The sequence below is a fragment of the Emericellopsis atlantica genome (assembly GCF_019669845.1).
Source record: "Emericellopsis atlantica unplaced genomic scaffold F5Z01scaffold_43, whole genome shotgun sequence".
NCBI classification, from domain to species: Eukaryota; Fungi; Ascomycota; class Sordariomycetes; order Hypocreales; family Bionectriaceae; genus Emericellopsis; species Emericellopsis atlantica.
In genome coordinates, this window is record NW_025764745.1 from 71,298 (window position 1) to 92,780 (window position 21,483).

The 21,483-nt window shown below is 52.2% G+C and overlaps 8 protein-coding genes across 8 annotated transcripts; 3 read left to right on the plus strand and 5 right to left on the minus strand.

The window, feature by feature from the left end:
- Positions 1 to 3,376: 3,376 nt before the first annotated feature.
- On the plus strand, positions 3,377 to 4,890 carry F5Z01DRAFT_695691 (general substrate transporter; the record flags this gene model as incomplete). The annotated part of the gene is made up of 4 exons (XM_046266266.1): positions 3,377 to 3,555; positions 3,648 to 3,807; positions 3,838 to 4,392; positions 4,493 to 4,890. The coding sequence occupies 4 exons, from the start codon at positions 3,377 to 3,379 to the stop codon at positions 4,877 to 4,879; spliced, it is 1,281 nt and encodes a 426-aa protein (XP_046113962.1). The 3' UTR covers positions 4,880 to 4,890.
- F5Z01DRAFT_429461 (uncharacterized protein) lies at positions 4,891 to 6,157 on the minus strand. The gene has a single exon (XM_046259675.1). The coding sequence runs from the start codon at positions 6,054 to 6,056 to the stop codon at positions 5,055 to 5,057; it is 1,002 nt and encodes a 333-aa protein (XP_046113963.1). The 5' UTR covers positions 6,057 to 6,157; the 3' UTR covers positions 4,891 to 5,054.
- Positions 6,158 to 6,731: 574 nt separating this feature from the next.
- On the minus strand, positions 6,732 to 7,808 carry F5Z01DRAFT_753983 (ClpP/crotonase-like domain-containing protein; the record flags this gene model as incomplete). Its single annotated transcript, XM_046267101.1, has 3 exons — positions 6,732 to 7,461; positions 7,519 to 7,720; positions 7,773 to 7,808. 3 exons carry the CDS (start codon positions 7,806 to 7,808, stop codon positions 6,872 to 6,874), a joined length of 828 nt encoding a protein of 275 aa, XP_046113964.1. The 3' UTR covers positions 6,732 to 6,871.
- An 812-nt stretch (positions 7,809 to 8,620) lies between these two features.
- Positions 8,621 to 9,900, plus strand: F5Z01DRAFT_731162 (uncharacterized protein; the record flags this gene model as incomplete). The annotated part of the gene is made up of 4 exons (XM_046266700.1): positions 8,621 to 8,786; positions 8,843 to 9,458; positions 9,518 to 9,714; positions 9,766 to 9,900. Exons 1-4 carry the CDS (start codon positions 8,742 to 8,744, stop codon positions 9,898 to 9,900), a joined length of 993 nt encoding a protein of 330 aa, XP_046113965.1. The 5' UTR covers positions 8,621 to 8,741.
- Positions 9,901 to 10,300: 400 nt separating this feature from the next.
- F5Z01DRAFT_630407 (GS1-like protein) lies at positions 10,301 to 11,122 on the plus strand (the record flags this gene model as incomplete). Its single annotated transcript, XM_046261728.1, has 1 exon — positions 10,301 to 11,122. A coding segment is annotated over one exon (822 nt), but the record flags the coding sequence as incomplete, so codon positions are not given.
- Positions 11,123 to 11,264: 142 nt separating this feature from the next.
- On the minus strand, positions 11,265 to 15,370 carry F5Z01DRAFT_429490 (tetratricopeptide repeat domain-containing protein). Its single transcript, XM_046259676.1, has 8 exons — positions 15,064 to 15,370; positions 14,755 to 14,983; positions 14,312 to 14,686; positions 14,070 to 14,256; positions 13,958 to 14,020; positions 12,434 to 13,895; positions 11,703 to 12,380; positions 11,265 to 11,648 (listed from the first exon to the last, which is right to left on the minus strand). The coding sequence occupies exons 1-8, from the start codon at positions 15,144 to 15,146 to the stop codon at positions 11,408 to 11,410; spliced, it is 3,318 nt and encodes a 1,105-aa protein (XP_046113967.1). The 5' UTR covers positions 15,147 to 15,370; the 3' UTR covers positions 11,265 to 11,407.
- A 25-nt stretch (positions 15,371 to 15,395) lies between these two features.
- On the minus strand, positions 15,396 to 17,428 carry F5Z01DRAFT_667467 (uncharacterized protein). Its single transcript, XM_046264279.1, has 2 exons — positions 16,642 to 17,428; positions 15,396 to 16,586 (listed from the first exon to the last, which is right to left on the minus strand). Exons 1-2 carry the CDS (start codon positions 17,255 to 17,257, stop codon positions 15,601 to 15,603), a joined length of 1,602 nt encoding a protein of 533 aa, XP_046113968.1. The 5' UTR covers positions 17,258 to 17,428; the 3' UTR covers positions 15,396 to 15,600.
- Positions 17,429 to 19,180: 1,752 nt separating this feature from the next.
- Positions 19,181 to 20,350, minus strand: F5Z01DRAFT_684196 (uncharacterized protein; the record flags this gene model as incomplete). Its single annotated transcript, XM_046265912.1, has 2 exons — positions 19,181 to 19,728; positions 19,798 to 20,350. The coding sequence occupies 2 exons, from the start codon at positions 20,348 to 20,350 to the stop codon at positions 19,181 to 19,183; spliced, it is 1,101 nt and encodes a 366-aa protein (XP_046113969.1).
- Positions 20,351 to 21,483: the final 1,133 nt, after the last annotated feature.

Consider the following 21,483-nt stretch of genomic DNA (forward strand, 5'->3'; position numbering starts at 1 on the left):
TTTCGGAGGGGAGATATAGTCTACCTACTACATAAAAATTTTATAATAACTCGATCCTTACTAAAGCTCGACTATAAAAAACTTAGATTATTCGAAATCGACGAAGTTATCTTAGATATTAACTATAAACTTTTACTACCCTTAAGTATAAGGATATACTTAGTTTTTTATATCTTATTACTTAAGAAAGCACTATAAAACATAAAAATAAACTATAAACCGGAAGTTCTAGAGGAACTCTACGAATTAGAACGAATAATCGATAAATAAATAATTAATAAAGAAACTAGATACCTTATTAAATAGAGGGGATACGTAAGTAACGAAAATATATAAGAACCCGCTAAATACCTCACGAACTATAGCTACCTATTACGATAGTTCTATCGGACCTAGCTAAACTAAAATCCGCTAAGATCGAAGGATCGAGCGGTACGTCCTCGTATATAGTATCCTATGCCTATATAAAGTTAGGCTCTAGGAAGTTCTTAGTAAAGGAACGACTAGCGGAGGAACCCGATACTTCTAACTACCTTTACTCGCGCTTAGCCTCTTCCCGCTCTACGCGTTCTAGCTCCTCCACGCTATTAATACTACGAGATATAGCTCTTATTATCTTCTTAAACTATAGTTTCTTTTATTTTCGGAGGCGTAAGACTTTCTCTTCTACTTATTTAAATTCGGTCTCGAGTTTTTAATATTATTCGGCGATCTTACGAAGCTACGAGGTAGAAATACTACTAACGTCGTAGGCTAAGCGGTTTAAATAAATATACTTAGCGTAACGAGAGGAATTATCGGCAAAAACCTAATAAGTTTTAAGACCGCGACGCTTATAGTTAGAGCAAGTAAGTATCTCGACGGAGTATACGAAAATAGTTTCGAGAAGACGGATCTTACGCTCTTTAGCGTTAGAAGACGATTTCTACGTACGCTTAGCGACACGGCCGGATATAGCGAGGAAGTTAAAGGAGAAGGAACTCACTAGAATTAATAAGTTAGGAAAGGCGTATAATAAATAATCTTAGGGATAAGATCTCGGAAAGAGGGGTATTATATTACGACCTAATATACGGCCTTTACGTGCTTCTAGGCATACCTTATTATTTTCTACCTATTCACGGCACGATTATTACTTATACGAATAATCGTACCTACGATTATTGCGATTATCACGAATTATTACGAATAAGTAGAATAGATTATTATTAGGAATAATAATTACCTTAGTATATAAGAAGCCTAGCTTTACTATAGTTAGTCTTTACCTAGCTCCCTAGCTATTAATATAATTATCTACGCAAGATCTACTATCTCGCACATAGACTATAACCCGACCGCTTAAGTCAACGACATCCTAGTATACTTAGTTCATAAACCGACTTCTATTCTATCTACCCTGTAGCTAGTCTAGACCCGAACGTCACACTAGCGCTCTTTTGAGCGTGATTTTTAACATAGTATTCCCACCGTCACTAACGATCGCATTATTTAGAAATTTAAGAATCTAAGTCGCTGAGAGGCCCTCATTGCGTGTATCTAAAATTAAGGCCTAATAATTTTCGATATTCGTTCGTGGCGGTATGTTGAAAAGTGTGTAGGTTATAAAGTGTGGGAGGGTCCACCGGTGTGGTGTCGTTGCACTGCGGGGGTTGATACCGTTGGCACCTTGTGATCTAATATCCCGCCGTAACGGTGTGGCAGTTCTTGATCTAATATCCCACCGTAGCCGCGCGCGTCTCGTCCCGCGAGCTAAAGCAAGGTGCTCCACTGCGGCTAGCCTAGGTCCCACAGGAGATCCGGCACGGTCTAGAGGACCTCCGTGTCCGCCAGAGCGGAGGATGGGAATGACAATGGGACGCTATGCGGTACTCGGCCTCGCTATACAGCGCATGGTCACTTCCCAGCAGCTGCAGGACCTCTCTACGCACACGCAACTTATCATAACGACGATATCACGAGCGTCCTCGGAGGGAACCGCGCTCAAGCTCAAGTCACATGTTGCCGAGACTTACAGCATGTGATGAGCGCAAGAATAGGTTGGACTACTGGCCTCGAGGCCGCAGCTTCAGACTTTGAGTAGTGTTCCCATAGAGTAGCTGACGCTCTCGACGGCGTAGATCAGCTGCGTTATTTTGCCTATGGTATCCATGCGCGCCACGCTCTTGCCAGTCCACACCTCTGCCGCCGTCTCAACCAAGTAATGTGGCGCCTAGAAACATGGTATGGCACATTGAGGGATTCTTGTCCGTCCAACCTTGGTCTGTACTGGATGAAGACCACTGGCCACGCTGGCTTTGTGACTTCGCCGCCGCACCGACTAACCTTCTTCCGCTGCTCAGCTTCGTGCCGCGGAATCTCCTCCCCCAAGCCACGTGTATTTACCTCCACTAGACGCGGAGATCAACATGCTTTAGCTGGCGGAAGATAAACTACGGCGACGGGAGGATAATACGTGGTCGAGGACCCGGATTAGACGCCAGGATGAGCAATGGCATGGGCATGTGCGGCTGTGGTTGTGATTGAACTTGGTTCTGGGCCGGCTGGGACACGAACGAGATGGGAGAGAGTTAAGTCTAGGTGGCTTCTAGCGATCTGGCCGCCTGAAAAGCGGAGAGTTAGAGGTCGAGGGAGTCGTGCAGGAGTCTGTTAGCAGAGGGGAGTGAAACATGACCGCATCTTGCATCCAAGGGCAGACGATATCGTCCGAGAGTGTATGTTATCTACAGCCACTTAGGGAGCCATTCAGCGACAGAAATAGAGCCATCGGACATGGAATCAATTCACATAGGTGTACATCCTATCAGATTGTACTAGGACAAAAGGCTTCTTTTCTCAGGACATGCTGATGCCCTTTCGCTGAACGTTAGTAAGCTGTATGCGACTAGCAGCTCTGTAGACGGCTAGGGTCGGAGCCAGCCAGGCAACGACCTGCATGCTGCCTATATGGATACGGCGGTTGTGTGCCGCCATGAGCGCATTCTCAAAGGAGGAGGCCGGCGGCGTACTCGCCGCTGCTGTGGCCCACGACGCCGCTGGATCAGATACCCTGTGAATCGAAAAGGTTCAGCTGGACGGCCATGAATAGGCTGGAGCACTTGATTATTGCCAGTCTCGTGTCGTCCTTGAATCGGCTTAGCACCTCTACGATAGACTGCCTGGATGGGTGCTCAACCAGGGTCCGTAGCCTTGTGGATGCCCGCCATGCCCGAGGCACTTTCGAGATACCGCACTTTCTCGATAACTTCGCTGCGCTGGTCTGTCTTAGCCGATTCACCTGGCGTATTTATCCCTGCCACAGCAAAATCAGTTTAGTGCCAATATTGAATATCAAGTTCTTCCACCTTACTTCTATTCCCCGTCATATGCACCAACCATGATCGCCACCATGATAGCTATGATCGGGGCCATCTTCATCCCCTTCTTCTCCAGAGGACTGCCCATGTTCCTCGCCGGCGGTGTCGTGCAGGGCATCCCCTGGGGCATCTTCCAGACTCTGGACGTGACGTACGCAGCAGACATCTGTCCTCTTCATCTCAGAGGCTACACGACTTCGTGGGCGAGTGCCCCCTCTTCTGCTCCCGCGGTCCTCGGTTTCAGTAGCGCAACAGCTCATCATACATGTATTTGGGTTCTATGTCCACTAGATCAATATGTGTTGGGTCATTGGCCAGTTCAATGTTCCTTGCTGCTGGCATCCTCAACGGCTTCATTCACCGCGACGACGAAGGGTCTTATCGCATTCCCTTTACCATCCAGTGGAAAAGTCAACCTCACCTGTGCCCCGAGCAGTCAAGTGCGTTTGAGGTGAACTGACACTGTCGGGCTGTCCTGCAGGCCTGGCCAGTCCCTATTATCATCGCGACAATCTTCACTCCCGAGAGTCCCTGGTGGTTCGTCCGCCACAACCGCATCAGCGAGGCGCGCGAGGCCATAGAGAAGCTGACGACGCCCCGCCCCGACATTGACTTTGACATTGATGCGCACTTAGACATGATGCGTCTGACTGTCGAGTTTGAAGCGCAGACAAGCGGTGCCGGCGGACACTACTGGGACTGCTTCCGCGGGGCTGACCGGCGTCGCACGGAGATTGCAGCCCTGACCTGGACGACGCAGGCCTTTTGCGGTGCCTCCTTTATCGGCTACGGCATCGAGTTCATGATTCAAGCCGGCCTAAACCCTGACAATGGCTTCTCCATGAGTCTGGGTCAGATGGGCCTCTCGCTTGCCGGCTGTATCATTGCCTGGTGGATCATGACGCACGTCGGACGCCGCACCATGTACGTGACCGGTCTGGCCGGGATGACCATTATTCTGCTCATCATTGGATTCCTTGGTCTCGCTCCCCGAAGTAACACGGGCGCTCCCTGGGCTGTTGGTGTCCTTATCATGGTCATGTCTTTGTCTTTCAGCTGACGGTAGGTGGTCCTCCCTTCAAGGACGCCCTTGTGACCTCTGGGGTGCGCATGAGAGCTAATACAAGGATAATTAGGTTGGCCCGTCGTGCTACACCATTGTCGCGGAGACTCCATCTAGTCAACTCCGTGTCAAGACGGTGGCTATCGCGCGAGCATCGTACAATGCTGGAGGGTTCATCACGAACGCACTCATGCCGCAGATCATTGGTCGCAACGCATGGAACTGGGATGCCAAGGGAGGATTCTTCTGGGCTGGCATCGCATTTCTGTTCCTTCTCTGGGCCTGGTTCCGCCTCCCTGAGACCATGGGGTTGACCTATACGGATTTGGATCTTCTCTTTGAGCACAGGGTTCGCACGCGCAAGTTTTCGCCCGCGACAGCCGACAATTTGCGACCTCAGCTTCAAGCCGTGGCCGATGGACACGACAAAGCCACTGTGGTTGAGGCCGAGGTAGTCTAAACGCGCCCAGATACTTGGCATAGCCAGGATACAAGTCTTCCAAACATGGTGCTCTCGATTGCTAAAGGAAGGATACCGGTTTCTGAAGACAGGAAACGCTCCTGAAGTAGGAAACGGCAATAGCTCAATATGCAGTGTCTAAGTCAACGATAAACAGTACATTCAACTCAGTCACCTACTCAAGGCTCGACCAATCTTCGCTTCCAATATACTCCCGTAGAGACGTCGCCTTCGCGTTGGGCGACAACTCTTGCAAGTCGCCGCACACATCTGGGTCACCGCCCGTGTAGCCGAACTCTGTAATGTACCTCAGTGATTCCTGGAACTCCCTCCTGAGAATCTCTGGAAAGAATTGGAAAAAGCTCTCGACGCTGACCACTTGGACACGGAGCTTGACGCCGCGAATGCTCGACCAGAGCTCCCAGAACTCGCGCCAGGTGGCCATTTCCGAAAAAGCGAGAATGTCTTTGCCTGTCTCGTTCTCTAGCAGCGCCTTGACGTACACACCAGTGTCGCGCTGCACAAATATCCACGGGAGCTTGGTCTCACCCACGTCTGGGATTTGGACGACAAATGAGCCGTCCTCCTGCTTCTGTGGGCGCCCCATGCCCCCCTTCCAGTTGCTGGCGTACATTCCCACCTGCACGGTGCTCATTTTGGCCGCCAGGTCGGGCACCTTTTGTTTAATGTGCTTCACGACGTCTGCCTTGCCATCAAAGTGGAAGTTCCAGGTGTACTTGCCGCCCGACCAACGCTTAGTGTCGCTAAGGCTGCTGAACACAAAGTGCGTCAGTGTGGCCGACACGACTGGGCTATTGGCGGCGGTTGCAATATTGATGCCCTGCTTGGTCTCGATGTTTCTCGCATATTCGTTTGGCGCCATCCCAGCCTCGTGTGCTGCAGCAGCATGGACGGGACTGAAGACGAGGTTGTAGAAATCGGTCACGGCAAAGATAGCAGTGGCTCCGCTAAAGGCAGCCTCGAGAGATGTAACGTCGTCGAGGTCCGCCTTGACCATCTGGACGCCTTTGGAAGTCCAAAGCTTGGCGGCAGCAGATGAAGGGTTGCGGCTGATGCCGCGGATGTGCCATTCAGGTGACTGGAGCAAGGCATTGGCGACAGAGGATCCCTGGGTGCCCGTGATGCCAATCACGACCAAGAGCTTGGAGGCGGTCATAGTATACGAAGAGAGAGAGAAGAATGGTGCACAGGCCGCGGTTCTATCGTTGGATTTGATCTAATGCTTTTAGGTTCAGACACGCTTCCTAGAGCTCGTTTAATAGCTGAGTGACCCCTTCCACGTATGCTCTTGATTTCGAATCAAAGCGGAGCGGAGCGGACTTGTTACAAATCGAAAGACTGCTCGGCGACATCTTCTCATGCCACCAGCTCGGAGAAGAATGGTCGGGGACTCGGGAGTCCGGGACTCGGACGTGGTGTTGCGCCTTGACTCTCGATTGATCCACGACCCAACCGGCTCACGTCTCAGACTCTTTTGCTGCCCATGTGAGATAGAACTGGTATCGCCCGATATTGTCTCTGGCAAACGGAATTATGGCCTTCTAAAAGCTACTAAAGTGGTACGAGGCGACAAACCGCCGATCCTCCAGCGTTAACCTCGCGCAAAAGTGGCAATCTTTACCTAGAACAACGCAGTGACTTGACTTCCAGCCTTCACCTACACCGGAATTCTTCCTAATCATGCATCAAACTGTTCCAGGCCACCAGAATAGGTGTTCACTTCATGTTCCCGGCTCTCCGCGTTGGCGTTCAAGTTGAGTGGATCGAGTGTGGAGACACACCCAACGGCTCGGAGAGTTTATGTAATTGACATTGAGTAGAACAACGGCGCGCCACATGATGCTTGGCTTTCCATTTGGTATGTACAAGACAGTCACTAGTACATGCAAGGGATCTTTCCACCATCGCAGCGTAGACCCTGCCTCCTGAGTCCTCAGTTCCAGTCCCGAGTCCTCGCCCTCCTCTAGCCTCCTACTCGTAGATCCGGACCACCTCCCTTCCAAAGTTCAGTTCGACCTTGCCGAGGGTGACATTATTCGTCAGTTCCAACACTCGACTGAGGATCTGCGGAAAATCTGGGTTCGCAAGCAATGGATTGAAGAGATTGACGTCGTGCTCGTAGTCTGCGCGCGAGGGGTTGGCGCGAAGGTTGATCGCTTGCTTACCCGCAAGGATACCCGCGCGAGGGAACAGGGTGAGGCGTGAGGTAATCTCATCAATGTGGTCGTACATCTCTTTCGCGGACCCAAACGCCTTGTTGATCCAGCCGATCTTCTCTGCCTCTTTGGGGGTGATGTCCTTGGCCGTGAGGATGTACTCCATGGCCAGGCCGCGTCCAATGAGCCGTGGCAGTTGCTGACTGCCGCCGCCGCCGGGGAACGTCCCCAGGCCGACCTCGAAATGACCAAGGAGAACGTCGTGCTGGACGGCAAAGCGCATGTCTAGTGCCATGAGCAGCTCGTTGCCGGCATTCCGCGCACGGCCCTCCACGGCACCAATGGTGATCTGAGGCAGCATCGAGATATTGTACATGAGAGCTGAAAAGTTCTCCACGGCATTGTCTACCACGTCTTGTCAGCGGCAAGGTGCTACAAACTCTCTCGTTAAGCTCTACTTACCAATGGTGAGGATTTGCGGATCCAGGTGGTTCATGAAGAAGCGAGGAACGTCACTCTTGAATATTACCATCGTGGTCTCGTTGTCTGCCTGGAGTCGTCGTACAATATCCGTCATGCCGACTTGGATGTCCTGGCTCCAGGTGTTGACGTCGGAGACAGGGTTGTGGAGCGTGATCTCAAGGATGGCGTCGTGCTGCGACGTCTTCAGGCCGGTGTATTACGGCAGATCCAGTGCCTGTGCTTGAGGGACAAACAGGGCGGCCAGTAGCTGCCATGAAAGCCATTGCCATTGAAAATGCATTTTGGGTCGGACGATGGTGGTGTCGAGCTGTGATGAATGTTTTCTCTTGTCAGAAACTGTGCGAGAATGTTGAGTTTGAGCTGAAGATGGTTGGAAGCAAGAGGAAGGCATGTTCCCTTTTGAACTAATGGTCTGCTGTCTTCATGTTGACCCTTCGTAGCTGGATATGACGATTTGTAATGCCACGCAGCGAAGGGATTTACTTGCTGAATGTCATTCTCGACGTAGAAAGTGCCAGAGCCACGAAAAGAGATCAATAACATAACCAGTCCGAGGGGCATTTCGGAGATAGGACTTGAATGTCTTGGGCAGACAAGATGCCAACTCTGAGAGAAAGGTGTGTAGGAATCATTCGTTGCCGCACCCATCGTCTAGCTTAACTCCAGAGTTCATGTTTGAGGCGGACAAATCGTGCTGGTCCAAAGTCAATTCTGATGTAATGTCCCCGTCCCATCTCCAAGTCCGCTAGCGTGTTGCTCAGCAGGAACTTGGAATTCCTGGACATCCCGGCAGCCTCCCTATTTCTAAGCTTGTAAGATTTGAAAGCAAGCTTGAAATTAGGCTTGGCGATCGACAACTCGAGGCTCATTGTTGAGAAGAAGCTTGACCTTTGTCTGGTGTCAATGGTGTGTTCAGCGACGAATTGCTCCGTCCGGCTGTTAAAGTTGGCCCGAACGCCGAAGAGAGAGCGCTAAGAGGCGACTAGATTAGTTCAGTGGCCTAGTCGCCATGGTGAATCACTAGTTGGGATTAGTCTTCAACATCCTCTACCAGCATCTTACATATTCCAGTCTCGGGGAGATCGGCAGGACAGGACGGGTATAAAGGTAACGCACATAGACGACACATGCTGTCAAATCAAAGCATCAATTTGACTCGCCTCAAATCGTACTCTTAAACACGAACAAATCCTCAGACGAAGATGGCGACCAAAATAATTGCAGTGGTCGGTGCCACTGGCAACCAGGTATTTCCACACTAGGCGTATTCATAGGGGAGGCTCGTGTACTAAGCAAGCCGCAGGGCTCTTCAGTCGCCGCGACGTTCCTCCAGGAACCCGGCTGGCAGGTCAGAGGCATCACGCGGGACCCTTCCAAGGAGTCCGCCAGAGCATTGGCCAGCCGTGGAGCGGACGTCGTCACGGCTGACCTCGATGTCCCTGGTTCCATGGAAAAAGCCTTCCGCGGCGCCAACGTCATCTTTGGCACCACCGACTTTGTGCAGCACTTGCAAGACCCCAAGATTATTGCAGCAGCCCAGGCAGAGAACCGCCCTGTCAATGAACTGGCCACAGAGCGAGAGACGGAGCAGGCGAAGAGGCTGATCGACGCGGCAGCGGCTAATGTGGATGCCCTCGATCTGTTCGTTTTGAGCACACTCAGCGACGCCAAGGGCCTGAGCCAGGGCAAGATCCAGTACAACCTACACTTTGATTCCAAGTGGGCCGCAGTCGAGTATCTCAAGGCCACCTATCCCGCCCTTTGGGCCAAGACGAGCTTGCTGCAGTTGGGCATCTTTGCTAGTAACTGGAAGGTCCCCTACTACACGCCGAGAAAGCAAGAAGACGGGACGTTCAAGCTCAGTCTGCCGATGAGCGGCGACAAAAAGTTTCCCATCATAGACCCCAATGCAGATACTGGTAAGCTGCCCCGATTTGATCAGGTTGACAGACGTGGCGGGCTAACAGTCGGGCGCTAGGTCACTTGACCAAGGCCCTCGTTCATGTCGCACCAGGAACCCATCTTGTTGGCGCGACCTCCATGATAAGCTGGAATGAATGGTGCGAAGCTTGGAGCAGACAAACCAAAGCGCAGTGCAAATTTGAGAAACTGGACCGTAAGGTGCTCGAGGAAATCATGGGACCCCTGGGCCGGGAAATTGCCGACATGTTTCAGGTGGGTGCACTGCCCTACCCTACATCAGATTGATCTAACCTTCTCGCGCAGTATCCGTACATGGATGAATTTGGGTACGACGGAAGTGACCCAACGGTGGTGTACCCCTGGGATCTCCGTGTGGAGGTTGCAACCACGCCGATTGAGCAGTATCTAGCGAGGCAGGACTGGTCCAGTGTTTTATAGGAGGAGATTCATAAGGAATTGCAAGTGAAGTTTAGATAAATAATGACTCTAGAAGATATTAATTCTAATTTATTAGTAAAAAATATTTTAGAATAAAATTAATTATTAATAAATATTTTAAAGCTTTATATTATTATCAAGATTCTTATGTCAAAGAACATATTATTTAATAGAGTCCATGAGGCTATCTTACTTCTAAATCCCCGAGCCGTAAACTTAGACCTTTTTCTACATATACTTCACACCCGATTTTGAGCACTTCGCTTTGGCCATGGCTTCCCTTCGACCGTAGTAAGACTCCCATGAAATTGCGCACTGAATATAGTACTGCCTAGAATTGGTTTCGAACTGAACTTCGACTGAACAACCTTATCGGAAATCCCGCAGCTAACAGTGGCCACTTAGCTTCCCCGCAATCCGTGCCTGTATCTTTGACATGGACGGGCTTCTTATCGACTCCGAAGACAGGATCACTAGAAGCACGAACGAGCTCCTCGAAAAATATGGAAGGCCTGCCCTTGTCCCGTCGATTCGAGCCCAGCTCATGGGTGTCCCAAACTCAACAAACGGCGACGTGTTCCACAACTGGGCCAAGTTACCCATCTCCCGGGAGCAGTTCGCCCGTGAATCGGCGCAGAATATGCGACTGCATTTTACGCAATCCAAGCCTATGCCCGGTGCTGAGAAGATTCTGTCGAAACTCAGCCGTGCACGTAGCGAATCGTCTGGGGCCATGATTGAGCTGGCATTGGCATCCACTACGAAGAGCCACAGCTACAATTTGAAAACCTCGAGGCCGGAGACAAGACAGCTGCTAAACTTCTTCCCGTCTGACAGGCAGGTCCTAGGCGACGACCCACGAGTGCGCCAAGGTCGGTCCAAGCCAGCGCCAGATATGTACTTGGTCGCGTTGGAGTCGTTGAACTCAGCGGCAGCCCCGGGCGAAAGGGTTATCTGTCCCAACGAATGCTTGGTGTTCGAAGATAGCGTGATCGGAGTAGAAGCTGGGAGACGGGCGGGCATGAGGGTCGTTTGGGTCCCGCATCCAGGTTTGGCGGCCGAGTACCAGCCGGTGCAGAAGGATATACTGGCTGGGAGGACGGGAATGATCGAGATAGGCGATGAAAATCAACTGGGAGAGATTGATGACGGCTGGGCTGAGAGCATACCGACCCTGGATCACTTTGACTACGAAAAGTACGGCATCACTGTGCGGTCCTAAGGGTCCCCTGTGGGAAGCGTTCGATCAAAGTGGTTCTTCTCGTGGTAATTACGTCGAGAATTGCATACTGGCTCATGAGTAAATGAGCGGATATGTTGGTGCTTGGGATGTTGGCTCCGAGCTCTTAAGCAGCCCTCTAGCACGGACCACAGGAGCTGCGACTCGTCTCTTCCGATCTGGTTTTCTTGGCGACGCTTGAGTGAAGTGACCGAGACTAATTTAGGCATGGTATCTGCGGTGAGAAATGACATTGAATGAGTTTCAAACGCGGATCTTCTCTTGCCGCTAACGAGCGCTGAAAGCAACAATCTCGTCAAAGTCTTTCATCGTCAAGCTTTTCACGTCTCGATCGTCCTTGGTGATCTCCAGCCTCAGACGACAGGCAACTCTAAGAGCAATGGAGGCTTTCTGCGTCTTGCCTGTCGCCTCGAACAACTTACCCTTGAAGAAGGTAGTGCGAGCAATCTGGTTCTTGTGTGCAGTCGGGTCGACAGACCAGATATCCAGCGCCCTGTTAATCATCGAACTAACCCGAGTTAGAGTAAATCTTGGCTGATTAGTGAAATATAACAGTACTCACATTGCCTCTTCGTTCCGTCCTGACCGGGAGAGGTGCTCGGCGACTTTATGAGCGGCATTCGCAGTGTAGGGATCCCTGTCGCCCACCGTTGCGCGCATGTGGCGCCACGCTCTCAGGTGGTATTCGAAACTCTCGCTCCATTGGTTTTGCGCAGCACGGAGATTACCAAGTGCGTCAAGAAGTAGTCCAGTACGGACAGACTCCCTGTCATCCTTGCCCAAAGCCTTTTCTCTTCTCGCCAAACTATCCAGGAGAAGCGTGTTGCACTCTTCAAGTTTCCCCTGCGCAAGAAGAGCCAAACCTAGCATGGCCTCCCCTGCCCGGGGAATGTAGTTGCCGAGCGATTTGCGGATCCGGAGCGCCTCCTTGAGATCGGCTTCGCCTTCCCCGGGCCGCCCATCTTGAATGCGTGAGATAGCTCGCTCTGCGTAGGCGAGGTACAGCCTCTCGTCGACTGTTCCCTGCTCCTTGCAGATTTGGGAAACCAGATCGAGAGAACGTTCCTTATAAACGCGGCTTGTCCCGAAATCGCTCGCGTCCATGGCAATAGCTCCTAAGCAGAAGTATATGTCTGCAAGTACAGATTCCCGATCTGGGTGCGCCGAGGACTCGCAGATGCTAAGAGCGGTTTCGAAAAAGCCATCAAAATCCCTCGTTCGTCCACGCTCTTTTTGGTACCTAGCAATATCGGGTCAACAACAGTAAAGGGTATAACAAATTCATAGACGTACCATGCAGCCTCATTTAGTAACTTTGCAAAGTGCACCCTGGTGGCTTCAGAAAGGTCGGGGATCGTTGGCCAGAGCTGATGTATCCTCAGAACGTGGGGATAGGTTGCCGCACAAGCAGGCCACCTTCCGACATGTAATCTACCACCTGCTGATTTAGGCTGGGGTAATTCTGGTTCTTTTGATGGCTTGGGCATGGCTGATGGCCAGCCCGCCCAAAGAATTCGTACGACTTGGTCAAACATGAACCGTTTTCTCGTGTCGTCCATTGTTGCCAGAATTGCATCTTGCACAATGCGATGGACAGATATCTGTTGCTTTTGCTTGTCTCTTTGGATCAGGGAAGACTGCAAGAGATCCCCTCGGGCCTCAATATAGTTGCTCTTCTTGAACTGTGCGCCCGTGACAAGCAGGTCTGCCGATGCTTGCATCAATACGTCTTCTCCAATGGCGTCTGGGTCGAGGAATGAAATCAACTCCAACAACTGCCGGGCTTGGGGTTTCAACTTTTCAAAAGCCCAGACAGTTGACAGAGTGTGCCGATATGTGACCGAATTGGCGTCCAGATTTGCCCCATAAAGACTGGCATGTTCTTCATGGTCTGCATACAGCTCCAAGAACTCTGAAAAGGTGAGATCCTGTCGACGGATGATACCCGCCATCTGGGAGATGGCCAGAGGGACGCCACCAAGTGCGGCGCAAATGTCCCTGGCTGCGTTGTCTTCGGGGTCGTTCAAAGTGGTTGTGAGATGGTTGAAGAGGGACAGGCCGTCTTGTTGCGTTAGCGGGCCGAGATCGAGGCCTGAGGGTCTCCTTGTAAACGCGCTCTTGGCCAATGGGTCGCGGCTCGTGACAAGAATCGACCCGCTGCCTTGTGGCCAATAGTCCGCCAGAATCATTGGATCATCTGCGTTGTCGAATATCAGAAGCCAGGTCGCTTCCGATCCAGCTTGTCCGGGCTGAGAAAACTCGTCCGACCCCGATAGATGCTTCCGGGGATTGGAGAGCCACCCCTTGACAATCTCTCTGCTAACAACCTGACTCTTGCATTCGGATGGGTCTTCGAGTCCCAGTGCTAACGAGACTTGCTGGTAATGGTGGTCAAGCTTCGCAATCTCATCCGCCACGATCCAGAAGACTGCATCAAAAGAGTCTTTATGGCGTCGGGAGAACTCGCGGGCTATTTCCGTCTTTCCGATGCCGCCAAACCCGCATAGTGCAAATTGCCGTAGAGAGTTTCCCGACGCTGTCACTGTGTTCTGCGAAGGCAACAGCTCAGTCGCGAGACGCTCGAGGATATCTTCGCGCCCGCAGAAATCTTTGTTGGCCGAATGATTGTTGAGAAGGAAGCATGGTAAATGAATGGTTTTCCGAAAGTCAGTGGTTGGTGTTATAGGATGCACTAACTCGAACCCGGAAAGAGACGTCCCTTCTGTCGCTCTGTGTGATGGCCATTCGGCAAGTTCTAGTTGCTCAACTGATTAATGTCAACATCGCGATTTGATGTGGCGTGGATCGTGAGCTCACCTTGAAGTGGTAGTTCGCTCATAGTGGGCGAGTAGGTGCTTATCGTTGCGTATTGATATTCCTCTGACAGTATTAGCACCGTTCCGAAACTTTCCGATACATAATAACCCACGGTCCTCCATCCGGAGTGCGAGAAGACGTGCAGCGTCATGCAGAGTCTCCTGAACGAACTTGTTGAACTCGGATAAGCCTTCGCCGCCGACACTCTTGTTGAACAGACATGTGTCGTGATGGTTGAGATTGAGGCCAACGACCGTCTCAATTGGTGCACGAGTCAAACAGGCCTCACGATTGACTAGCTGCGTGTAGAATCCGAGTTAACGTTTATATTTCCATCGACGGCTGTAGACTGACCTGTTGATATTTCGGCCGTAATGGCGTTGAAGTGTTTTTCGAATCCTTTAATTCATAGACGGAGAGTATAGGAGCACGGAGCCGGATCTCTTCAAATCTATCTGCGAGGTCGAGTAGAATGGAGCCTTCTTGCTCGATACTAGCGCTTGGTATCTTGAGGCTCCTACCTGTTGTTGCCTCCATGACGTCTCGAAACCGTGTGAGATTGGCAGTCTTGTCACCATAGCGATGTGGCGTGCTGAGGAAGATGACACCTGCAATGGCGTTCAGGATTGACCCATACCGAGGAAATTGTTTGTTGGCAACGCATAACGCTTGTTTGACTATAATGCCACCTAAACTATGGCAGATGATCATAGTTGGTCTGTTGGTGGTCTAGAGAGGCTATGTTAGCAAGCATGACAAAGGGAGAAGAAAGGACTGCCATGGGCTGTTTCGCTTACTAGACCTTGAGCTGGCTGTGGTTGCGCGTCTCTCAAGTGCTGGAGGAGGTCGTAGCCAAGCATCAAGATCGATTCCCATGAGGGCTTGGTGCCCTCGAATGGCGAAGCATAATTGTACGCGAGGACACGCGCCCCAGCACCGGAACCGGGCAGAGTGGCGAGCCACTCTGGGTTCGCAAACGGCCAGTCCTCTGGCGGGATCGTTCTCGTGCCAGGGACGAGAACGAGGCTAGATTCGTGGGTTAGTGGATTGGCTAGATTCATGTCCTCGTGCCTGGGGCCTGGGCCCTGGGTGTGGGCGCCTCTTACTCGACATTATCTCGGGAGGCGTCAACCGCATTCCGCAGCAATTGAAGGTGACCGGAAGTCGCGAAACTCGCCGTTGTGGCCATATCCACGGCCCAATGAAGGGGGAAGAGTGAGACGTTGTGGAACTAGAGTCCGATGTGGGCTTGAGTTGCGGCGGGTAGATGAACAATATGACAGAGGGACATGGGGTCGCTGGGGACTCGGGAGTAGGAACACTTATCGTGGCAATGCGGGGTCAAATCAGAGTGACGTGCTTTTGCAGTTTGCTCCCAATCACAGTTGCGGCTTGCCTGCAAGGCAATCGCTCAGTCACAAACGCATGTTGGTGAGCCGTCGACTTGTACAAGTACTCATGCTACGCCACAATCGGGCCAATCGCCTGAAGAATCGTAAGTGTGGTTCTATCTGTGTCCAGAGCAGTGGAAACTGGTAATGCCTACACTGCTTCTTGCTAAGCGTGACGCGCAAATGATCTTCTATCGCCAGCATGGTACTAGAACGGAGAGTGTCATTCAGTACACATCACAGGAAGATGCGTCACACAACATAGCTCAGATCCTTCTCGCTTCTTCCAGCAGTCTCCCGTGTCCGAATACCGCGACATTGTCTCCAAAACGTTATACAGGACCGCCTCAAAACCTCAAGGTCCCACAGATAAAGAACATAGCTGAAAAGCATGATAGGAATACATAGCACAAAGAACCACCAGAACCTCACCGTGCTCTGCCCAAGGAGATCAATGTTCATACCGAACAAGCTAGAGCTGAAGCTCAGAGGAATAAAGAGCGTCGCAAGCACGGTCAATCTTTTCAGTCTCTTGGACTGCTCGATGGCTTTGCTCGACTCCTCAATCATGGCTTTGTTCATTGCCAGAGTGATGCCCCTGGTGCACATTTTGGACAAGTAAATGCAACGAGCATGAAGTTGTTCGTAGTCTTCCAAGAGGCCCTTTGCTGTGAAGGTGCCGCCAGAACTGCTGGGGCCAGTGCTTTTGGTCTGTGTGTCTGAGGACGCGGCACTTCTGGGTATTGGGCTGGATCCTTGACTACTCCTCTCGGCCAATTTGCAGATTGCACGGATACTGTTTTTGAGCTGCTGGGCATGTCGGTTGAGAATGTTGGCAAAGTACTGAAAGGTGGCCAGCGCGTCGGCAGGAACTGCTTCGGCTACGAGATTGATCTGGATTTGGGTTTTGGACTCCATGAGATTTAAGAACTGAACTTCGGAAAAGGCCGCATGCGCAAACAACGGGATGCACATGGAGAGAGGGTCTTGGGGCGCTCGACGGGCCAGATCCACGAGCGCAGCCAATGAATAGTACTGCAGGGGAAGGATGGCTGTGCTTTGCTGAACTTCTGCCGCCGCATTCGCATCCGGATCTAGTCGGTTGGAGGTGGTTCGAAATGCCATCTTGTGATGGTGTTGGATGATAGGCAGCGGTGTAGCGTTGGATGCAATGTGACTTGTCCATGGTCCCGTGGGTGACTTTTCTAGTGGTCTCCCTTGGTCCATCCAAGCAATGGCTGGATGATGCACATCAGTATATACTCTGTCGGGACATGTACCGCTGTCTCTTACCAGCCCAGCCCGCTTCTGTCTTCGTGATACAGAGTGAGATCCACTGTTCGATCACGGAGAAGCTCGGGCACACGGTGGAGTACTCGCGCACCAAGGAGTCTCCGCAGCGAACTTTAGTAGAAGCAAGCTGTCGGATCTTGTATCCTGCTAGCTCGGTAGCTTTAGCTGATCGTTGCGCAAGTAGATCCTGTCCGCCAAAATCATCGCGATGAAGAAGAGTGCTGACACAAAGTCGAAAAATGTTGTTCGAGGAACTCGCTAGTGACGGCAGGCTATATGCATGTCTTTCAATGCTAGCGGAAAGAAAATCCATGTGTCGCCTAAAGAACTCAGGATCGATGTTGTATTTGCTCCCAAGGGCAGACACCCACGATGGGGATAGGAAGCCTCGGATGAAGACCAACTGCCCGAAGCCTCCCGTTGGGACAGAGGTGGCAGCCGACAAGGCTTCATGTTGCTCTTGACTGTAGTGTTGCACACCCCATTCATTCTCCCAGCTGTTGTACACCACGACCAAATCATGGGGTTGCTCGGTTTCTGAAGCAAAAATGGCGGTATCTTCTTCCGTTTTCACCGAGTTGAGAAGGCTACGGTCTTGCAGCAACCATTCTTTCATAGCGACATAGTTGTTTCCTGGGAAGGTGGAGGTGCTCGAATATCTCTTTGAAAGCGAAATTATTGCCCGGACATAATTTTCTGGTGTCACTATCGAGATTAGTGTGTTACACGGTGGATCGCGAACTAGTAAGATGGGGGGGTCTTACGCGCGGACTTGCTGCGCTCCACGTTGTGTTGTGTACCCATGGCGTTCAAAGCACAAGCGCTGGCGTTGTGCGTTGTAACACCTTATACAGTTGAGAGTTAAATAGGAAAGGTTCAACCAGTATTGGAAGGGACGCGAAAACTGAGTTTAGTCGACTAAGGCGGCTATAAGACGACGTGAGGCTTTTCAAGAAGTTAATCATGAACGGGAGGTGGTGGAGGGGTTAGTTAAGGTACCTTGAGGTGAGGCAGCTAATTACCCCGGCGCTTGTCGCTCTCATAGCATAAGGTATAGCCGCTGTGCTGTGCGGCGTGAGCATAGCCACAATACTTATGCATGAGGTGCACTTTGCGACAGCCAAGACCAGCGCTTAGCGACAGCCTCGCGCGTCGCGCCATACCGCCACAGCGGCCACACCATCTGCAATTCTGCATGCTGTCCCCACGCGTGATTACCGAGAGAACCCGTCCAGGATCCAGGCGCCAAGTTCATACCGACCTAGCAAGGTAGGAGTCGTTCTTTATGCGTCGATAAAGTGAGTGCAACCTGGACTGCAGGCTCGCGGACCGTGGACCGGAAAAGGCTTGAAAAGTCACTGCGAGGATTTCGACCTTACATTTCGCTTCATCAGCGACGACTATCTCGTCCTCATTCTCCCCCGAGACGTGGCAGCCATGGATAGACCCGTCCCGCCAGAGGCCCCTGCCGTATTGGTGTTTGCTGGCGTCCGTCACGACTTGGCAAAGGAGAGTGAAGAACGCGACAAGAGGAAGAGGCAGCACTCGTCATCGCCTTCTGAGTTCGGGTATCGGTTTTGAATGACCCGTCGATTAGGAGTCGAACGAATGCAGTCAGACCACATCGACCGCGTCCCACTCTGCATCTCTTGCCATCATCTCCGCCGTCCTGAACCACCGCGACATTCCTTCAAAGGAATCGCCCTGCATCCATTCTTTCATAGACTCGAGAGACGCCACGAGCATGTACAAGTCCCGCATTCTTACGCTTTTCGGGCTGATCGATCGGGGTCGTTTCGGTGGACTCGCTCGTCGTGGCTGACTCGTAGGTGGCATTAGAGCAGGCGCGGAGAGAGCTATTAAGAATCAGTCCAAGTTCTCTGCCGGGGCACGCTATACTCACGGCCGGTGGCGCCCCGCGGAGTGTCTCTTTCCTCCGTCGCCAGCGAGCTGCGCTTAGATCCAGTGGAAGCCCCGGACGTTGGGAAAGTCTGCACATTCTTTGGCTGCTGTCGTAGCTGTTTTTTGGGACGCGTGCGGAAGTGCAGGCGTGCTTCACGGGCGTGATAACATCCTCGCGATAGCAACGGCTACGCTTCGCCGTATGATGTGATGCAGATGCCCTCTCAGGCAAGATGGCGTCGCTGGGAAATGAATGGGTCGCTCCAGGATAGATCACTGAAATCCTTGAGGTCAATTGACTGCTATGAGTCAAACCAGTCGTATATGACGTCGACAATAGGCGGGTTGACAAGGCCCGGTGGCATTCTCGTGGGTGACCTGGTGGAGTTGAGAGTCAGGGATAGCAAGTAAACAAAGGCGGGTTGCGGCGGTGGCTGATTTGGATCTCGAGCCACCGGCAGCGTGAGAACTATGGATCCTCGGAGTATCGTAAATACGGCGCCGGTCGACGCACAGTGTGAACTTGAGATCAACACGGTAACAGCTGATGTTCTCGCCAACCCTGCACAGATCAGGTCATCATGAAGAACCTCTTCACTTTGTCGTACTATCAAATCGCGTCCTCGCTAATATCCCCTCAGGACAGCGCCTTCTGCTCTACATGCTGCTCATATGTCTTACGCACAAAGATGCCGCCATCGATGTGACTGCTTTCATGCACGTCATCCAAGGGAATGGAGTTGGTGATCAGCACTGTTCTCCCCCTCGACTCGTGCGCATACCCATTAACTGGCATACTACCACTACCGGTCGCATCCTTGCCGCCCGTGCGCCTGGTTGATTGGTAGTTCTTGATGGACCGGGCCAGTACACCCTTGAGAGCAGGCAGGGACCCAACAACGACGGCAGTCGCTGTCTCGACCGCGCCCCAGATGGCGAGACCGATGAGGTCGACCTGATCACCAACGATGACCTGCGACATGCGGACGATGGCGACAGCGATTATGATGAACCCGAGGCTGAAGGCTATACCAAGACCAATCTTCTTGCGCTTGTCCAGCTGGAGGGAGGCCAGGACCATGATGGGGAGTGCCATGATCATGAGATCGCTGGCTATGTCGACGGACGTCGAGTAGAGGACGTTGAAGCGCTGCATCCAGACGTCTCTGTCCGAGTCGCAGCCACCTGCAGCATGTCAGCGAGGGTCTGCACGCGGAAGGGGGCCAAGCAATAGGACACATGGCAGACACATACCAGCCTTGAAATATTGACCCGGGGGCGTGCAGGTCAGAGCGCTGGCCAGCCAGCATCCAATGTAAGCCAGCGCGCAAAACACACAGACACAATACCAGAGCCTTCGCAGCACGGGCAACGGCCTGATCACCCGGTAAAAGAGTGCTAGGAAGCTCGCCTTGATGGACCACAGCGTCGTCCAGAACAGTTTGATGATGGGAAACTGCCACCGCTTCAGCTCAATCTGCATCTGGCTGATACCCTCCACGTCGGTGAAATCGAGTCGTCCGGCGATGAGATACGTCGTGTACCACAGCGCGTTCATCTGCTGCGTCTGCAGGATGGCCATGGTGAGGATGCATAGCCAGGCGAAGATGACCCAGCAGTCGTCGGGGAGAAAGGTGCGATTCTGGCGCCACCGGACGCTGAGGCGGACACCCACAAAGACTGTGGCCACGCTAAAGCACACCCAGATGATTGTCAGGAGGCCCTCGCGGTCAATCGTCCGCGCGGCGCCCTGGAGGGGAGCACTAGGGTCGGGCGGCGGCGGGAGCTGCTGGTCTGGTTCGGACATTTTGATCGTGGCGCCTACTAATAGTCAATGACACTGGGGGAGGTTGGAACTGTTATATGCATCCGCATCTCCGCGACATGTTACGTCCTGGAACGGCCATCAACCCCCCTTTCCTGCCGCGTTGCTGCAGGTACGGTTCAGAAACGGCATGTGCAGAAGGATCCCAGACATGGGAAATCGTGGCCACAACCCTCGCCGCCGACCCAGAAGTGCAGGTACAGCAGAGATGCGTCTGAGACGCCATGTGCCTGTCTGCAAGCAGCATCCTTGAAATGGCCGCTCGTGGTGAGGATTAGGGCAATGGCAGGGTCAGTACTCAAAAGGTTCGAAACGACAGGGCGCCAGTACGTCGTGCATTGCTGGTAATGTTGGCTCGGAGACTCGGCCCTGTCCCATGCATGTGTGATTTATTAGTTCCTGCTGATGCCTCCAGGGCTTTAATCTACCATGATGGTCAAGGGTATTTTCAGCTCAAGGGGCTAACAGAGCACGAGTCGCTCTTCTCTCCAGCCAGTGTGTTCACACTTTGAGTCGTTGGCACGCTCTACCCGTTGGAGCATGACGAGTTCTCTCTGGATTGAAAAGGACGTGGAGGATTGTCGGCCACGTCGACTCTGGTCTGCCACACTGCTGTAGTGGGTGTGGGTGGTGCGCGAATCCTTCGCCGAGCTTCCTGCAGCATTCGAGGTCGCGGCCCAGGAATGTTTCGACAGCGGCAAAATGTGCCACTTTCCGAACCCATGGCTATTTTTCAGGTCATAATAATATCAACTGACCTGGGCTATGTCCTTTTGCTCAAGGCATGCCTATCATGCTCAGCCCCAGAGGAAAACACCACTCCGGCATCCACCACACTTTGAACCATGCGCACTTGTTCAATCTAGCGCGACAACAAGTCTGCAAAGGGTGTCTCAGCTTGATGAAGAGCTTTGTGGACTTGACCCTTTCCAGCCAGCTAGCCAAGACCTGCTCTCTCATTTTCCGCCATGGACACGATCTTCCGGCCCGACGAATAGTACAAAAAGGGTCATTTGTGGCGCTCAACTTCTCAAGTGGCCAAGTCCAGCGGATCAATTGCTAATTTGATGGGGACGCTGCATTAGTCTATCGGCACGGCTCTGTCAAGCATCTCC

Coding starts and splice junctions, on each gene's coding strand:
- F5Z01DRAFT_429461 (XM_046259675.1), bottom strand. CDS start 6,056: ATGACCGCCTCCAAGCTCTTGGTCGTGATTGGCATCACGGGCACCCAG.
- F5Z01DRAFT_429490 (XM_046259676.1), bottom strand. CDS start 15,146: ATGGCCACAACGGCGAGTTTCGCGACTTCCGGTCACCTTCAATTGCTG. Junction 14,257..14,311: donor TACGGCCGAAATATCAACAG/GTCAGTCTACAG, acceptor TTCTACACGCAG/CTAGTCAATCGTGAGGCCTG. Junction 11,649..11,702: donor GGACGGAACGAAGAGGCAAT/GTGAGTACTGTT, acceptor AACTCGGGTTAG/TTCGATGATTAACAGGGCGC.
- F5Z01DRAFT_667467 (XM_046264279.1), bottom strand. CDS start 17,257: ATGAAAGAATGGTTGCTGCAAGACCGTAGCCTTCTCAACTCGGTGAAA. Junction 16,587..16,641: donor GACAGAAGCGGGCTGGGCTG/GTAAGAGACAGC, acceptor TGCATCATCCAG/CCATTGCTTGGATGGACCAA.